Below are 15,320 nucleotides of genomic sequence, written 5' to 3'. Positions count from 1 at the left end.
ATGTGCGATTTTGATCGATGACGTGAAGGGCTATGCCAAAACAAAAGGTCTCAGGCATTTCTAGGAAAAGAAAAATCAGCGAATCGAAGTACGGTGCTTTTAAAAAGTCCGGGAGCTAGAATATCTAAGATATTGTTGTGACAACCATAACAAAAATAAATTCATCGAAAGGATCGACATCTGTACTACCAAAGAAGCTAATTTGTTATGAGCAAAAAAGTTTCTACTGCTTTAAAATCTAACATTTCTACCGTATTGAGAGCGACAGATATGATTAAACTAATATCAAGATAAGAGTAGAAAGTAACAATCACTTTAAGTACCTGAGTTGATTGTCCCCTTACTCTGTTAGAACCTGATCGCATTTATACGCATAAACAGAAGAGAATTTATCCACACGAAGGTAAAGGTTTTTACAGCTGTTGTTGATTGTTGTTTAAATAAATGCAAAGTTTTAAAACTAGAATCTCCATCACGCATTTCGTTTAATTCATTCATTAGCAACGCGTCCACCTTTTACAGATCAGTTAAAATCGTTCTTTGGTTTTTTGAATTTCTAGTTTCTTTTCGTTATTATATCGTTATCACCGTTTATCATTTTCATAAACGTATTCAACTTTCAAATCCAAATTATGTCAAATTTTCTTTCGCATTAATATTTTTTCTGCTTTCATGAAATATAACTAATTCTATTTATTTATGGTTTTCTCAGCCTGGTATTAAAAAAACTACAGATCTCATCCCATGCTTCAAGGAATTTCCCCTTGTTCTGTTATGTGGTGCTCAAAAACGGAAACTTGACTTCCGTGGCGGAATAAGTCTGCATTGAAAATGACGTCCCAGTGGAAAGATAATTATGTTATTTGCCGGCAGGAGGGGTCGATATAGGGTAGCATTTACAAGGCTGAAATGGGAGTTTTTCTCCGCACGCTCCCCCACGCTGTCGATTATATCCTTGCCTCTTTGCATTTTTCATTACCTATCAATGGTCAGAAATAACGGCTGGGCAGCGTTTTTAAGACCATTGTCACAATTCACTTTTATACCTAAAGGACCGACCGGTATATAACGTTTATTTTCTCCCCTCTCTCAAATCACTATTGTTGTCGGCGGAAAATTGGTTTTTAAATGAATTATTTGATTGCAAATGTGTCGTTGACTAGATCACTGACATGCCGTCTAAAAACCGTTGGTTGTTTTACTTCTTCGCAAAAAATACTTATATATTTGGAGTTTGTTAACATTTCAACTAATAAATGTCACTTCTAATCATGTGTCTGAATTTTTCAAATAATTTTTTTTAGTGAGTGACTTGTATAAAGTTCTGAGTTGTTCTACATATAAACTTTCAGTAAATCTACACAAGTTCTCGGGCATTTCTACAGTCCATTCCATAATACATGTAGATACTGGAGATCAAATTCATTTGTTGGAGGCTAAATGGAATTTCCTCGTTTCTAGAAAAATGATCCCTATCAAATTCAGTTACCGTTGGAAGAAGAAAAGGTGTAAACGCGCCATACGGCAAACAAATCCTCACAACTTTAACACAATCAATTAAGTAACTTGTCGTGACTTAACTTGCCATTGACAACTGAACAGAGATAAACCTGCGTAGAGTAATCTTCGACAGAAGCGGAAATTAATTTTCGTTAGATCATATTGGCTGATTTAAAGGAAATATCGATGTAGAGCAATTTTAATGTGTGTCGAAAGTAAACTAGGATCACTAAGTTTCACTTTACTTCGCTCTTTTATTGGTCCAGAAAGCTATTCGAGTTACGTTTTGGTTTCCTCGCTGATTGCGCCAGGAGTGGTCAACGAACCTCAAGCTTCAAGCAACTTCAAGCGTTGCGCATGTAAAGTTGCGAAAAGGAGGGGAAATAAAACTGTGCTATAGCCATCTACAGCTGAATAAGGGACTTTACTGTAACACCATATACTACTGAACAGTGTACAGTTTTATAATTTATTTTTATTTTTCTTGCTCGACTTTGTTTCAGCCTTGCCAGATTCCTTAGATGCCTTTCTATACAGATAGTACAAAATCACTCCAGCCAGGACCGGCCAAAATCCTATTTGCAGAAGTAAATTTGGATCGAACAGCGACTTCCTCTTAATAGACACGAGCTCTGTGGTAAAGATCACTACAGAGTTGGCTGTGTGTAAATCAGACAAAAGTAAGAAAATGTTAGGATGTGTGTAATGTGATAATAGTATCTTGATTAGCAGATAGATTTCAGTATAACCCATATTAGTATATACTAAAACAGTGGATAGCGTTGAGGGCGCGCTCTGATTGGCTGGTAAAACTCCGAATATCCTTTGCGATTTACCTCCGAGAAACTCGGGAAAAAATGACGACCCAGTTTGCATCCCTGACAGCGAAGAAATCGCACAAATCAATTTTTGGAGGTGTATATTATCTCACTGTTTTAGTATATACTAAAACAACTATTCTAAAACAAGGACTACGTCTTAAACGCAATCTATTGCTTCCGCCATTGTTTTCTTTATATTCAAGAACTGCATGCGTAATAAACAATGGGGCTGTGCGGAAATCTTGCCGAGAGAGCAAAAATATATAATGCTTCTTGACCATTCTCTGTCTGAGTTATAATGAGAAGATACGAATTTTTTTCCTTTCTTGGCTTCTTCAACATACTGAACACATATCTCGTTCATGATTACAGAAACTAAAATAAGTTATAGATTGCAATATGGAATTTCCGTATTGCACTCGCTTAGAATCAGATAAACAAACAATGCTAAGTTATACAATATTCCGAAAAACAATAACTTGGCTGATCTTTCACAACTGTTTCATGAAACTACATAATCAAATAAAACATGAGCATTTTCCAAGCCATGAAAAGTTTTCTAAGTATTGTGTACCAAGGAAGTACCAAGGAGAGTTGAAAAGTGAATTTAATGATGAATATAATAAATAATAATAAATAAATAAATAATCCTACAAACTACTTTTTCATTTGGTGATTAATGGCCATTCACGTTTTAAAAAGTTTAAAAATTTCGCTCGCCCAAGTGCAATTAAAAGAAAATTTCCAGAAAAATACTTGTGCCATGAATAAGGCCTTGCACCTGTGCTCAGGAGATTTTCTGTCCTTATAGGCCAAATTATGCCTTCCATGGTCATAAATATAATCAACATTTACTCACAAGTAATAACATTCTGAATTCCGCGAGCTCCATACCCTAGGTGAGGAGGGATGATCAATTTTTTTTTTCTCTGCAAAATAAAAAGAACAGAAGTGTATACTATTGCAAAATAGTCTGGGCACCGCTTCTGTAAACTCGCTGCAGGGGGGCCCAAAGGGGGATTTTGAACTTATCTGTAGACAATACAAAAAGAAAAGGAGGGAGAGAAAGTCATTTATAGTAAGGCTCTTAAGTTCAAAGTGAGTTTGAGTAGCAGCTGCCAGTCATCAATCTTATTATCAGTTATGGTTGCAAATCATTTATTTCAAATGAATAGAACTTGAAAATAGTACCCACCAGGAGCCACTAATGGGTCCCTGTACCCATCTTCAGGCACAATTTTTTGCACCCCAATTTGTTGCTTATAGAAGTACAATTTTAAGCCAGTATTTTTGTTTCACTTCAGGAAATTCCGCAAAGCTCCAGTCTAGAACAAGTCTACTGCTTAATGGCACTGTCTGCTGAAAAAAGAAAATCTTCCAACTTTGTTATTGTTGTTGTTTTAATTACATAGCATTTCTAAAACTTAACCCATGCACATTCCTTTTATACCCATCTCCCAATCTGTTAAAAAATAAATAAATAAATAAAATCAATCAACAGATAATGAAATACCAGTGAGTGATAAAGTTAAAGTGGCAGTTACTCGTCAACTGGTGAGCTTTCTGGTATTGTTTACATGAGATCAAGAATGGGGAAATCGTAACATCTTTAAAAGAGCTTCAACTAGTAGATTTTAATCAGACAGTAGAAGAGGTCATTCAATTTTGTTACATTAATTGAGTTCTCATTAGTTCCTTCAAGATTTTTGTTTAGCTCTGGTTGGCAGTTGAGTGATAACTTTGGCTTTATAATTTTACAACACCAAAATGAAATTTCTCTGACTATAAATATGGCTAGATAATATCCCTTGACCATCAGTTTCAAAATTTGGTAATAAAATAGTGTATTGAAAGCCATCACAGATCAGAGAAAATTCAGGTTACAGTGCGTACATATACTGTACATATTTTCTTAATTGCTAAAATTTTGGTGACCTGAGTGTACTCCTTTTTTTTTTCAATTTTGATAATAAATTTAGTCTACTGACTTCTACCACCATTATTATATTTCCATTGAAAACTCTGAATGAAACTTTGAAATGACGCTGTAAGGTTTCCCCCTTTGTTCCACTGGGGTAATTATATATGTCTCAATTCAACAATATAAACACTGTTGGGTAATTGAAGTGCTTTTCTATTAGGCACAAATCATATTTGTTCTTGCTAGATATTAAAATTAAAGTCTTGCACTTATTTTATTGGTACATGTAGAAATATGTTCCATCGTTACACTGCATGAGTTACACTATACGTATCACTTGTAAATCAGTTGCACCTTTGCACCTCAAGGCTGTTGTTTCTTTTTTGAGAGTCATTGTCACTCTGCTGTCTTTACGTCCAGTTGCACCTCTCTATTAAAGAACAATGAATTTACAAGTTTCTGATAAGATCTATGTTTTCCTGTCCGCACAAATAATATTATTTCATGCAAACTAGATAATCAAACCCAAGATATTAAAATCAATGCAGCATGGAGACACGATTTGTAATAAATCATTCATTTCCCAGCATTACTTTGAAACACCTGTGGTGACACTCCTACAAAAAATTAATAGCCAAGACTACAATTGTATTGTATTTATTCAAAAACGGCAAAAAATATTCTTCATACTAATTTTTCAATGTTTCTCCAAGAGAAACGCTCGTAAATACGTTATTTTGAGTAAGGATACAGCAAATATCGCGTAAAAAATTAAAAAAAAAAAAAAAAAAAAGAGAGATCCCGTGATATTTTAGAATCTTTGGCCCGCGAGGGTTTAATCTGGCTCGTTCACATCACCGCAGAAATAACTGGAAAACAGCACAATAGATTACAACTTACAGTCTTATCGATATTTCAACAACAAACTTCAGCCTTGACTACTTTTGACTAACCAAACGTATCTCGATTCATTCTCGCCACAACATATTTTGCCATAAAATTCACCAGAGCTAGTCCTCCCGTATGCATGCCACGTTTAATGAGCTTTTGATTTAGAGTAGTTTTCTTGACTGCATAACAAAACCCGGGCAAGCAGGTAATCGCGACAAATTCCTTGAGTTTTCCCACAGATACCCTTGGAAAACCAATTTCCAGCTTTCTATTAATTTCTGGAGCTTTCTAGAAGTTTCTTGAATATGACAGCTTTATTCCAGAATCCTATTCTAGCTTTTTCTAGAAAATATTTTTCCAGTGTTTCCAAGTTCTAAGTTCTTTCAAAACCTGGAAATAGCTGGAATTCAATGCACGTATTTGCTGCTGCTAGAAATTGACAGCCTCTTCCAGTCTGCATTTCTTGCAGGAAACTGGAATAAGCCAGAAATAGTGAACAACTAATTTACATTTAGCAAAACTGAGAGAAATTGTCAGCTTAGTCAGTTTCATTTTAGTTTAAAGTCTCCATCACCTGATCGCTTGTGGAAAGCTTTTCCTCGATTTTAAGCTTGTAATGGTTATCAAACGCTTGACGGAAGACTATTTCTTTTGAACGATTATCACGAATTTATAACGACGTAATTACGATTTTCAAAACAGCCAAGTGTTGGATTACTTTGGTATCTTTCAAATTCATATTTTTTTAAAACACTTTTCAAGCGATTCAAATACCGGAACAGCCACCCTCGAATGATTTGCGCTGTCAAGTACAGCCATCTTTTGATGAAGATATTGCTTCAGTGTCTCAAAAAAGGGTTAGTTCTGGATAAGTGATATCTCGACCATAAAGGAAATATGGTGATTGCTCCGATCAGTTGCAGCTTCGAAAGTTTTGCTGAGAACCGCCATGTTACAGCGTACGATCGCACAAAGTAAAAGCTGTTATTACAGTGATCATCTGGTCAGCGGTGAAATTCGATTACATTTGGTAAACAAACATGGCGGATCGGTGGTTGCTTCGGCTGCTTCCCTCACAAAAAGTGCGAAGTGTGTCCAGAGCATCCTTTACCTTGTAGCGGAGGACTTTGTTAGGGATATTTTTTTATTTTTTTAAGAAAGAGTAATGCTTGAGTAGAGTGGGCGGGAAGCGAACAAGAAGAATAACGATCTAGCAATTACGTTGCTCCTGAAGAATTTCACACGTCTTTGTTTTCGACCCAGGCCAGGATGTGATATTTATGGCCGACTTTGAAGTGACCGCAGCTTTTTGATATGAACAAAGCAAAAGTTCCGCTAGATTTGAATGTGGAAGCGTCTATTCGCGCTTTGACATTCATTATCTCCACGTGTTTTACCGTGATCGTTCTTGGCGTGCATTTCACTCAAAGTCTGCTCCTGTTCAGCTGAGTTCTGTTTAGTTTTGATTTCCGAAAATTCCCAAGCTGAAGTACGTTGTTGTTGACCGGAGATCGTAGGGAGTGGAGGCGCAGAGTTTCTCGAAGATCATCGTTCGTGATCCCTTCAATGTGAGAGAAGGAGGTGAATGTTCACGGCATGGAACGGACATGTTTTTGCTGTATTTGGTGAGTTTATAAACGCAGTATTTTTCTCAATTACATTGATTTTCGATATAAAGTGCAACATATGTTTGGTTTCTTTTGAATTCCTAGGTTTGATCTTCACATCAATGCTCGTTAAAGCATAACTCTTAAGAATTTTGACTTCAAACAGGTTTTCGATCCACTTTGTCATCTGACTAATTTGACGGTTCTTTTTATTCCTAGCTTAATACTTTATGTCCATACTTTCTTTAGAAATATTTGGATTGAAGGTTTGTCTCAAGTTTCAGTGCGTTATGTCATCAATTTTTAGGGTGCTCTCCTCCCGCCCTTTCTTCCTTGCTTTCTCCCTTCCCGCCCCTCCTCACACCTTCTCATCTTCTCTTGATTGTTTCTCAATTCCTCCCTCTTTTCTTTCACTGCTTCCTCCCTGTCCCTTGCTCCCTTCCTCTTTCTCTCACTTTCTCGTTTCCATGCTTTCTTTTCCTTCCCTCTCTTTTCTCACTCTCATCCTTTCTCTCAGTTCACTTCCATCACTCTTCTCCTCATTATGTAGTCCAATCTTTTGGAACATTCTCAATCTTTCTTTTTGTTTCACAGGACTGATTTTTAATGCAACTTAAAATGAATTAAATACTAATTGCGTGAAGTTTGAATGGAATTCCTCTGCTTTTTTGTTAACTATGACATTAATTCTTATGCACAGGGTGCCAATGAAAATGACTTTTCCCTAACTGAAGTACATCTAACTCAAGGAGGTAACATATCCCATTTATGTAGATTTTTCTAAACTTATTTTTCATAATTGAGGTCGTAATGGGATAAACGACATTTGCTTTAGTTATTAACTCAATACTGCACGCAATACCGACTGAAAGAATAGCAGCATTACACGCGCATATTATGCTTGTAAATCCGCCATATTGCACGCAATTTACACGCAAATTACGCGCGGGTGAAAGAAATACTCGAAAGCGTGTGTAGAAAATTACTCGCAAATTCTTCATAGAACTCCATGCAGTGCATTCAATTTAAAATTTAGCGTTTTTGATAATTAACCTGCCAGTTAACACCACCTTTATTCTTATTGAATTATCAGTCCGTGAACGAAGAATGGAACACAATGACTGTCCATGGAAATCCTTGATGGATAGTAGAAAAGTAAGATTTTGTTATTAATCAGTAGGACTTTGGAATGCATGTAATGTTCCGCTTTTGTTTCAAATTAATAATAAGCCCTTGAACTTTGTGAAGGCTATCAATTGGGAGGACTTTGATACTTTTTCTTCTAAGTTCTCAATGTAAATGACATTTTCCTCACGGACTCTAAAAACTCTATTACCTTTATATTTCCTCAACTGAGTGAGCGTTCTTTGGGAAATCGCCTTCCCCTCCTCACTCACGAAAGTTGACCCCTTTCTTTGTTTTGGACTCTCCCAAATTTCTCCCATCATTTTGTTTTTGTTTGTTTTTAATTATCTGAGTGAGGCACTTCTCTGTCTTTTCACTTTCCAATTGACTTCCTCTAAAGTTACAATCATGGTGGCTATTCTCAAATTTATGGCCATCTGGATTTTGATTTTTACCAGATTGAATTATTTTTAGAATGTACTGAACCAGGAAAGTTCTGCCGGATTACATAGCCATAATTTTGCTCTTTATATAATTTCGTGCTTCCAGCTATTCTGTCTTCAATTATAACTTTCTTTGATAAGTGCAAAGTGATTTCTAATGATATATAACAAATATTGCTTTTATCTGAAGATCGTAGGTTCTCTATGAAATTGAATTAACGTCTTTTCTTTGCAGAAGTCTGTAAGGAAAATGAAACTCACAAGATTCTACTTGAGGCAAAACTTAGAACCGTTGGGAAGTGTATGCATTTGTGTTGGAAGTCTCCCAGTAGGCCTGGAACCAAGTAAATACAAAACTTTGATTAGCGACATTCTAGGAGAAAGTGAGTTCTGTTTTGTTTGTTTGTGAGATGCTTATAGACAAGTGACTTTGCTTTATGCGAGATTAATTTCGTCCCCTTAATCCTCGTTCGCTTGAAAACCTGTCACGTTCATTCCACTCTGCAAGGGGAACGGAGGTTTGGGAACGAGTTGACAAGAGACATTTTAGTGGCCAAATGACTTGCGCATTGGAATCTTCTGAGGACGGCTTCTGGTTGTGTTTGTTCTCATCCTCTTTCTTCATTTCAATTAACACTTTCTATGTAATTGTTTTGCAGCTATGGAATATTGTGAGATGAAAAGTGTGTTTCCAAGTTATGGTGAGCTACTAGATTCTAGAGTTCAATGCATGAATCTACTTACACAAGTATTATTACAGTTTATAACCCACCCATTGATTTTGGCACGGTTTTTATTGATTACTATACGTCACGTGGTGCAAAATCACGGGACAGTTATCACGCAATAACCCCCGTCCGCGTCGATATTTGTCCTCCGATTTTTTCCGTGCAAAAAAAAAACATAGTCAATACAAGAGTGTCAACTTTTCCGTTCTCCTATTTACATGGAAGGAAATCAAACTGGTCTTTTTTGCTTGCTCGCGTCAATCACGCGCATTCGCCATCAGATCACCACTGGCTTTTTTTGTTTGTTTACGCGCAGTTTAATTGCGATGTGGAAATTAATGGAAGGGTTATAAAATAAATAGATCCTGTTCTGGCTTGCTGGTATGTCGGCTGATAATGTCCTTGGCTGAGAGATTGTCCTCAAAATTTCATATTTGCCCTCAAGGCTTCGCTTCTCGGCCAAATACTCATTTTTCGGACAATCTCTCAGCCGCGGACATTATCAGTGTTACGAAAAATAGTATTGCGTGACTAGCGCTACATTCTAGAGGCTTCGCGAGAGTTCGTTGTTTGTTTATTTTTAGGTTCGTACGTGAGCGTTTCTAAATCGGTGTATTTTGTAATCCTTCTATAATTAGAACTATTACTAATTTAGAGAATTCTAGAAGCCTATTGTAAGAGTATATAAGTACACGAGTCCCAGCGAAGTTTTTAACTAATCTTTCACAAGCGAACAGAGTTGGAGTTAGCCGTGTTTAGTCGAGCGTGACAAAAGCTGTATTTATTCAAGTTGGCGGAGGCCGTGTAAGTTTGTCGAGTACGAGTTGCTTAGAGTTCTAACTTGTGGAAATTACGTTCATTTTCGAATAAATCTTTTTGTTGTTGTTCCGACAACCCTGCGTTCAGTTTAGTGCCGAACAAACTTTCCTCAAAACATTCGAACACGTAACATTGGGGGCCTGTCCGGGAGAGGAATTCATTTGTTTACCGACTACAGAAACCAGGATAGGACAATTCAAGAAGCAGTTACAGAAAAAGTAAGAAGAACCGTACAAGAGAGTGTATTGTGGTTTTGCTGTGAAACACCGCTTTGGAAATGGAAAAGCTTTTGCAGATGGGAAAAGAATTTGGTTTGGAAGGAGAAAAGCTCCTTGAGTTTGTGAGAGACGAGGAAGAAAAAGAAGAGAAACGCAGACTGCTTGAAGAAGAACGAAGAAGGGAACGGGAAGAGAGAGAAGAAGAAAAGGAAGAGAGACGTCGAATGCTTGAAGAGAATAAAAGAAAGGAAGAGGAAGAGAAGGAGGAAAGACGCAGAAAAGAAGACGAAGAGAGAGAAACTAGGCGACAAGAACGCGAACTAAGAAAATTGGAGATGGAAGCCGAGCTGTTGAAACAGAGAGAGAGTATTGAAGCGGCAAAAAGAGAACACGAGTTGGAGATTGCACGTTTGGCCGTGCAGAATGCTGACGGGCGTCCTGAAGTAAGAGAGGATAGGGCCAAGGCACCCAAGCTTCCCTCATTCATCGATGGCAAGGACGACTTGGATGCTTATTTACAGAGATTTGAGAGATTTGCAACGACAGCTAAGTGGGAGAAAACAGGATGGGCTTCGAAACTTAGCGCTCTTTTGTCTGGACGTGCACTAGAAGTTTATTTGCGGTTATCTGAGGGGGCAGCCCAAGATTATGACCGGGTGAAGCTAGCTTTGACGAAGAGATATGACCTTACGGAGGACGGATATCGCCGTAAATTTAGAACATCGAAGCCGGAAGTCGATGAGAGTCCAGAACAGTTTATAGTGCGGCTGGAGAGATACTTGTTGCGGTGGTTGCAACTGTCACACACTGAACAGTCCTTTGAAGGCCTGAAAGACTTAATTGTGGAAGAACAGTTTATTGACTCCTGCCCAAAGGAGTTAGCTATTCACCTTCGTGAAAGAGCCCCGGAAACGCTTGACCAGATAGCGAAAATCGCCGATCAATACTTGGAAGCACATGGAAAGCAGTTCTTTAGTTCCGCGTCCAAGAGGCCATCCAAAACGGAGGAAACAAAGAATTCACAGAGCGAGACAACAGCTCCCCAGTGTTACAAATGTAATGCCCACGGACACAAAGCGATTAACTGTCCAGCTCTAGTAAGAAAGTGTTTCCTATGTGGCAGGCGAGGTCATGAGGCGAGGAACTGTCGATCGAGTGGACGGAAGTCAGGAAATCAAGGTAAAGATAGTAATCTTGTGCAACGTGGTCAAGTTAGTGCTGGCTGTTTGGTTAAGTCACCAGATCTTAACGCTACCCCTGAGGAAGTTAAGTCGTGTATTCAAAATGATCAGCTTCTGTTGGCCTGTGGCAAGAAAGTCCCGTTGCTAAGTAATGCCTGTGTTGAACCCTTATCTGGAGTAAGAAGTAAGATGCCAGTTGTAAAAGGCAGAGTAGGAGAGAAGACTGTTGACGTTTTAAGAGATACCGGTTGCAGTGGAGTTGTAGTCAGGAAGAACCTTGTTAGCGAGGATCAGTTCACCGGAGATTTTAACGTCATGCTGCTTATAGACAACACAGCGAGGAAAGTGCCTATAGCAAGAATTTATGTTGATACGCCTTATCTCAAGGGTCATGTAGAAGCGCAGTGCCTTTCAGATCCTATCTACGACCTAATTATTGGTAATGTACGTGATGCAAGGGACGCACAAAATCCAGATCCCAGTTGGCAAGAGGCTTGTGCGGTAACGACCCGAAGTCAAGCTAAGAAAAAGGATGAACGCACCACTTTGAGAGTGCCTAGTACCCGTGAAAACCCTATTGTGGATAAGGAGAAGCTCAAACAGATGCAGCGAGAAGATGAGAGCCTACGTAAGTATTGGGATCGAGACGGTGTACTAGTGAAGGGTCAGGCGGAGATTTCCTTTGAAGAAAAATCTGGAGTACTGTACCGCTTGTACCAGCATCCCTATGTAAATGGTGGTAAGCCACTTAAACAAGTTATGGTACCTGGAAAGTTGAGACGCTCCATAATGCAAGTAGCTCACGGATCGATCATGGGCGGACACATGGGTATAAAGAAAACAACGGACAAGATCCAGAGTGCGTTTTACTGGCCTGGAATTCAAGGTGACGTCACTCGATTTTGCAAGTCCTGTGACGTTTGTCAGAAAACCGTAAGTAAAGGATCAGTACCAAAAGTACCGTTAGAGAAGATGCCATTGATTGATAAACCCTTTAAGAGAGTAGCAATAGATCTTGTTGGCCCTATAAGTCCCCCGAGTGAAGAAGGACACAGATATATATTGACAATGGTAGATTTTTCGACTCGCTACCCCGAGGCTGTGCCACTTAAGAAAATTGACACAGAGACTGTAGCAGAGGCATTGGTAGATATCTTTAGTCGTTTAGGAGTACCCGAAGAGATCTTGAGTGATCTGGGTACGCAGTTCGTTTCGGACTGCATGAGAGAAGTCAAACGTCTACTAAGCATTAAACAGCTTACAACAACACCCTATCACCCGATGTGTAACGGCTTAACGGAGAAGTTCAATGGAACAATGAAGTCTATGTTGAAGAGACTGTGTAGTGAGCAGCCAAGGCAGTGGCATCGCTATATAAATCCGCTGTTGTTCGCTTATCGTGAAGTTCCCCAAGAGTCCACCGGTTTTTCACCGTTTGAGTTGTTATATGGAAGAGCTGTCAGAGGACCAATGGCTATACTCAAACAGCTGTGGACGAAAGAAGTTGACGAGCCTGAGGTAAAGAACAGTTACCAATACGTTTTCGAATTACGAGAGAAGTTAGAAGATACTCTTAAACTCGCCCATAGTGAACTGGAGAAAGCCCAGCAGAAAGGAAAGCACTATTACGACCGAAAGGCCAAAGTTAGGAAGTTCCAGTCAGGTGAAAAAGTGCTTATACTGCTACCTACCGACCACAACAAGCTACTTATGCAGTGGAAGGGCCCCTTTGAAGTTAGTTCTGTGGTAGGTCTCAATGACTACAAGGTGAAAGTAAAAGGCAAGGAGAAAATTTACCACGCTAATCTACTTAAAAAGTATTTTGAGCAAGAGGAGACCACAGCCGAAAGAGCATTAGCTGGTGGAGTAGGCGCTTCGTGTGTAGACGATGCTGTCAACTGTGCAGTTAAAGCGGATGAAGCAGAAGAAGAAAACATTGATTTCTTAGAGCTTGGTGGATATGTAGCAAAAGAATCGATCGAGGATGTTAAAACCGGACCAAATCTGACGAATGAGCAACGCAATGAATTTACGGACCTGGCTAAACAGTTCGCGAATTTGTTCACTGAAGCACCAGGTGCTACAGATCTCGTTCAGCATCATATCAAACTCATTTCAGACGAACCGGTTAGATCAAGACCTTACCCAGTGCCTTACAGCATCAGAGAGTCGCTGAGAAGAGATATTGTCGACATGATCAAAATGGGAGTTATTAGAGAGTCCAGTTCTCCGTATGCATCACCTGTGGTAGTAGTGAAGAAAAAAGACAACACAAACCGTGTGTGCGTTGATTATCGGAAACTAAACAAACTAACTGTATTTGACCCCGAACCTATGCCAACCGCCGAACATTTGTTTCAGAAGCTTAGTGGAGACAAGTTCTACTCAAAAATTGACCTAAGCAAGGGATATTGGCAGATAAAAATACCGGAAGAGGACATACAGAAAACGGCGTTCGTAACACCCGATGGATCGTACGAGTTCCTGAAGATGCCGTTCGGAATGATCAACTCTGCAGCAACACTGAAGCGTGCAATGAAGAAGCTGCTAAAAGATTTAGCCAACGTTGATTTCTACTGGGATGATATATTGGTTCACACCCGTACGTGGGAAGAACATATTGGAGCCCTAAGAGAGCTATTTTTACGCCTTGTACAAGCGGGGTTCACTATTAGACCTACGAAGTGCCTATTCGGTGTAAACAGTGTGGATTTCCTAGGCCACCGACTAGAGCAAGGAATGATTGGTCTACATCAGGATAATGTGGAGAAAATTAAAGATGCCCCAAGACCAAGCACAAAGAAACAGGTGCGATCATTTATGGGTCTAGCAGGATACTACAGAGATTTTATTCCCAACTTTGCAGCGATTGCAGCGCCCCTATCTGACCTTACGCGGAAAGGCCAACCTAATAAAGTTGAGTGGAGTGAAGCCCAAGAGAAAGCCTACCGAACAATCAAGTCTTACCTAACAAGCGAGCCTATTCTACGGCTCCCCGATCCAGCTAAAACCTATTTCTTAAGGACGGACGCCTCCAACAGTGGAATCGGTGCAGTATTAATGCAGAAACATAATGAGAAGTTATTCCCTGTTTGCTACGCAAGCAAGAAATTGACAGGTGCAGAAAGGAACTATTCTACAATTGAGAAGGAATGTCTAGCAATTGTATGGAGTATCAAGAGATTTCATCTTTATCTGTACGGAGTTTCTTTTGTTCTTCAGACGGACCATGAACCCTTAAAGTATATGAACAGTGCTAAGTTTAACAACGGACGCCTTATGCGTTGGGCTATGTTTCTGCAAAGCTATTCATTCAGAGTTGAAGCCATTAAAGGCTCAGAGAACGTTGGAGCAGATTACTTGAGTCGTGTAGAGGATTAAGTTTGCTAACATTGAACTGCACCTTATTTCGCAATTTTTCTTACTTAGGATAAATTTAGGAAATTTCTTCTAGAAGGGGGTTATGTTACGAAAAATAGTATTGCGTGACTAGCGCTACATTCTAGAGGCTTCGCGAGAGTTCGTTGTTTGTTTATTTTTAGGTTCGTACGTGAGCGCTTCTAAATCGGTGTATTTTGTAATCCTTCTATAATTAGAACTATTACTAATTTAGAGAATTCTAGAAGCCTATTGTAAGAGTATATAAGTACACGAGTCCCAGCGAAGTTTTTAACTAATCTTTCACAAGCGAACAGAGTTGGAGTTAGCCGTGTTTAGTCGAGCGTGACAAAAGCTGTATTTATTCAAGTTGGCGGAGGCCGTGTAAGTTTGTCGAGTACGAGTTGCTTAGAGTTCTAACTTGTGGAAATTACGTTCATTTTCGAATAAATCTTCTTGTTGTTGTTCCGACAACCCTGCGTTCAGTTTAGTGCCGAACAAACTTTCCTCAAAACATTCGAACACGTAACAATCAGCCGACATACCAGGCGCCCGAAGGGGTTTATTTACTAAATATCGCTGGCAGTGCCGGTAGACTGTAGGTTGTAGACTGGGCTGTTCCCCTCTGGAAGCCAACCCTTCTAGTACTGGTTAACTCCAGAAGTGGAGGTGGTCAGGGGGCCGACAT

The 15,320-nt window shown here is 39.2% G+C and overlaps 1 protein-coding gene and 1 long non-coding RNA gene across 2 annotated transcripts in view; one reads left to right on the top strand and one right to left on the bottom strand.

Annotated features, from left to right (window-relative positions):
• Positions 1-15,320, bottom strand: part of LOC148739809 (uncharacterized) — a 118,265-nt gene that overhangs the window by 91,923 nt on the left and 11,022 nt on the right. The gene's annotated exons all lie outside the window — the stretch shown is intronic.
• On the top strand, positions 9,545-15,106 carry LOC148739812 (uncharacterized). Its single transcript, XM_088749716.1, has one exon. It carries the CDS (start codon positions 10,133-10,135, stop codon positions 14,633-14,635), a length of 4,503 nt encoding a protein of 1,500 aa, XP_088605842.1. The 5' UTR covers positions 9,545-10,132; the 3' UTR covers positions 14,636-15,106.

The sequence above is a fragment of the Stylophora pistillata genome, chromosome 2 (assembly GCF_964205215.1).
Source record: "Stylophora pistillata chromosome 2, jaStyPist1.2, whole genome shotgun sequence".
Classification (NCBI taxonomy): Eukaryota; Metazoa; Cnidaria; class Anthozoa; order Scleractinia; family Pocilloporidae; genus Stylophora; species Stylophora pistillata.
The sequence above is the reverse complement of the archived record's forward strand: the minus strand, read 5'-3'. Positions and strand labels throughout refer to the sequence as shown.

Coding starts and splice junctions, on each gene's coding strand:
- LOC148739812 (XM_088749716.1), top strand. CDS start 10,133: ATGGAAAAGCTTTTGCAGATGGGAAAAGAATTTGGTTTGGAAGGAGAA.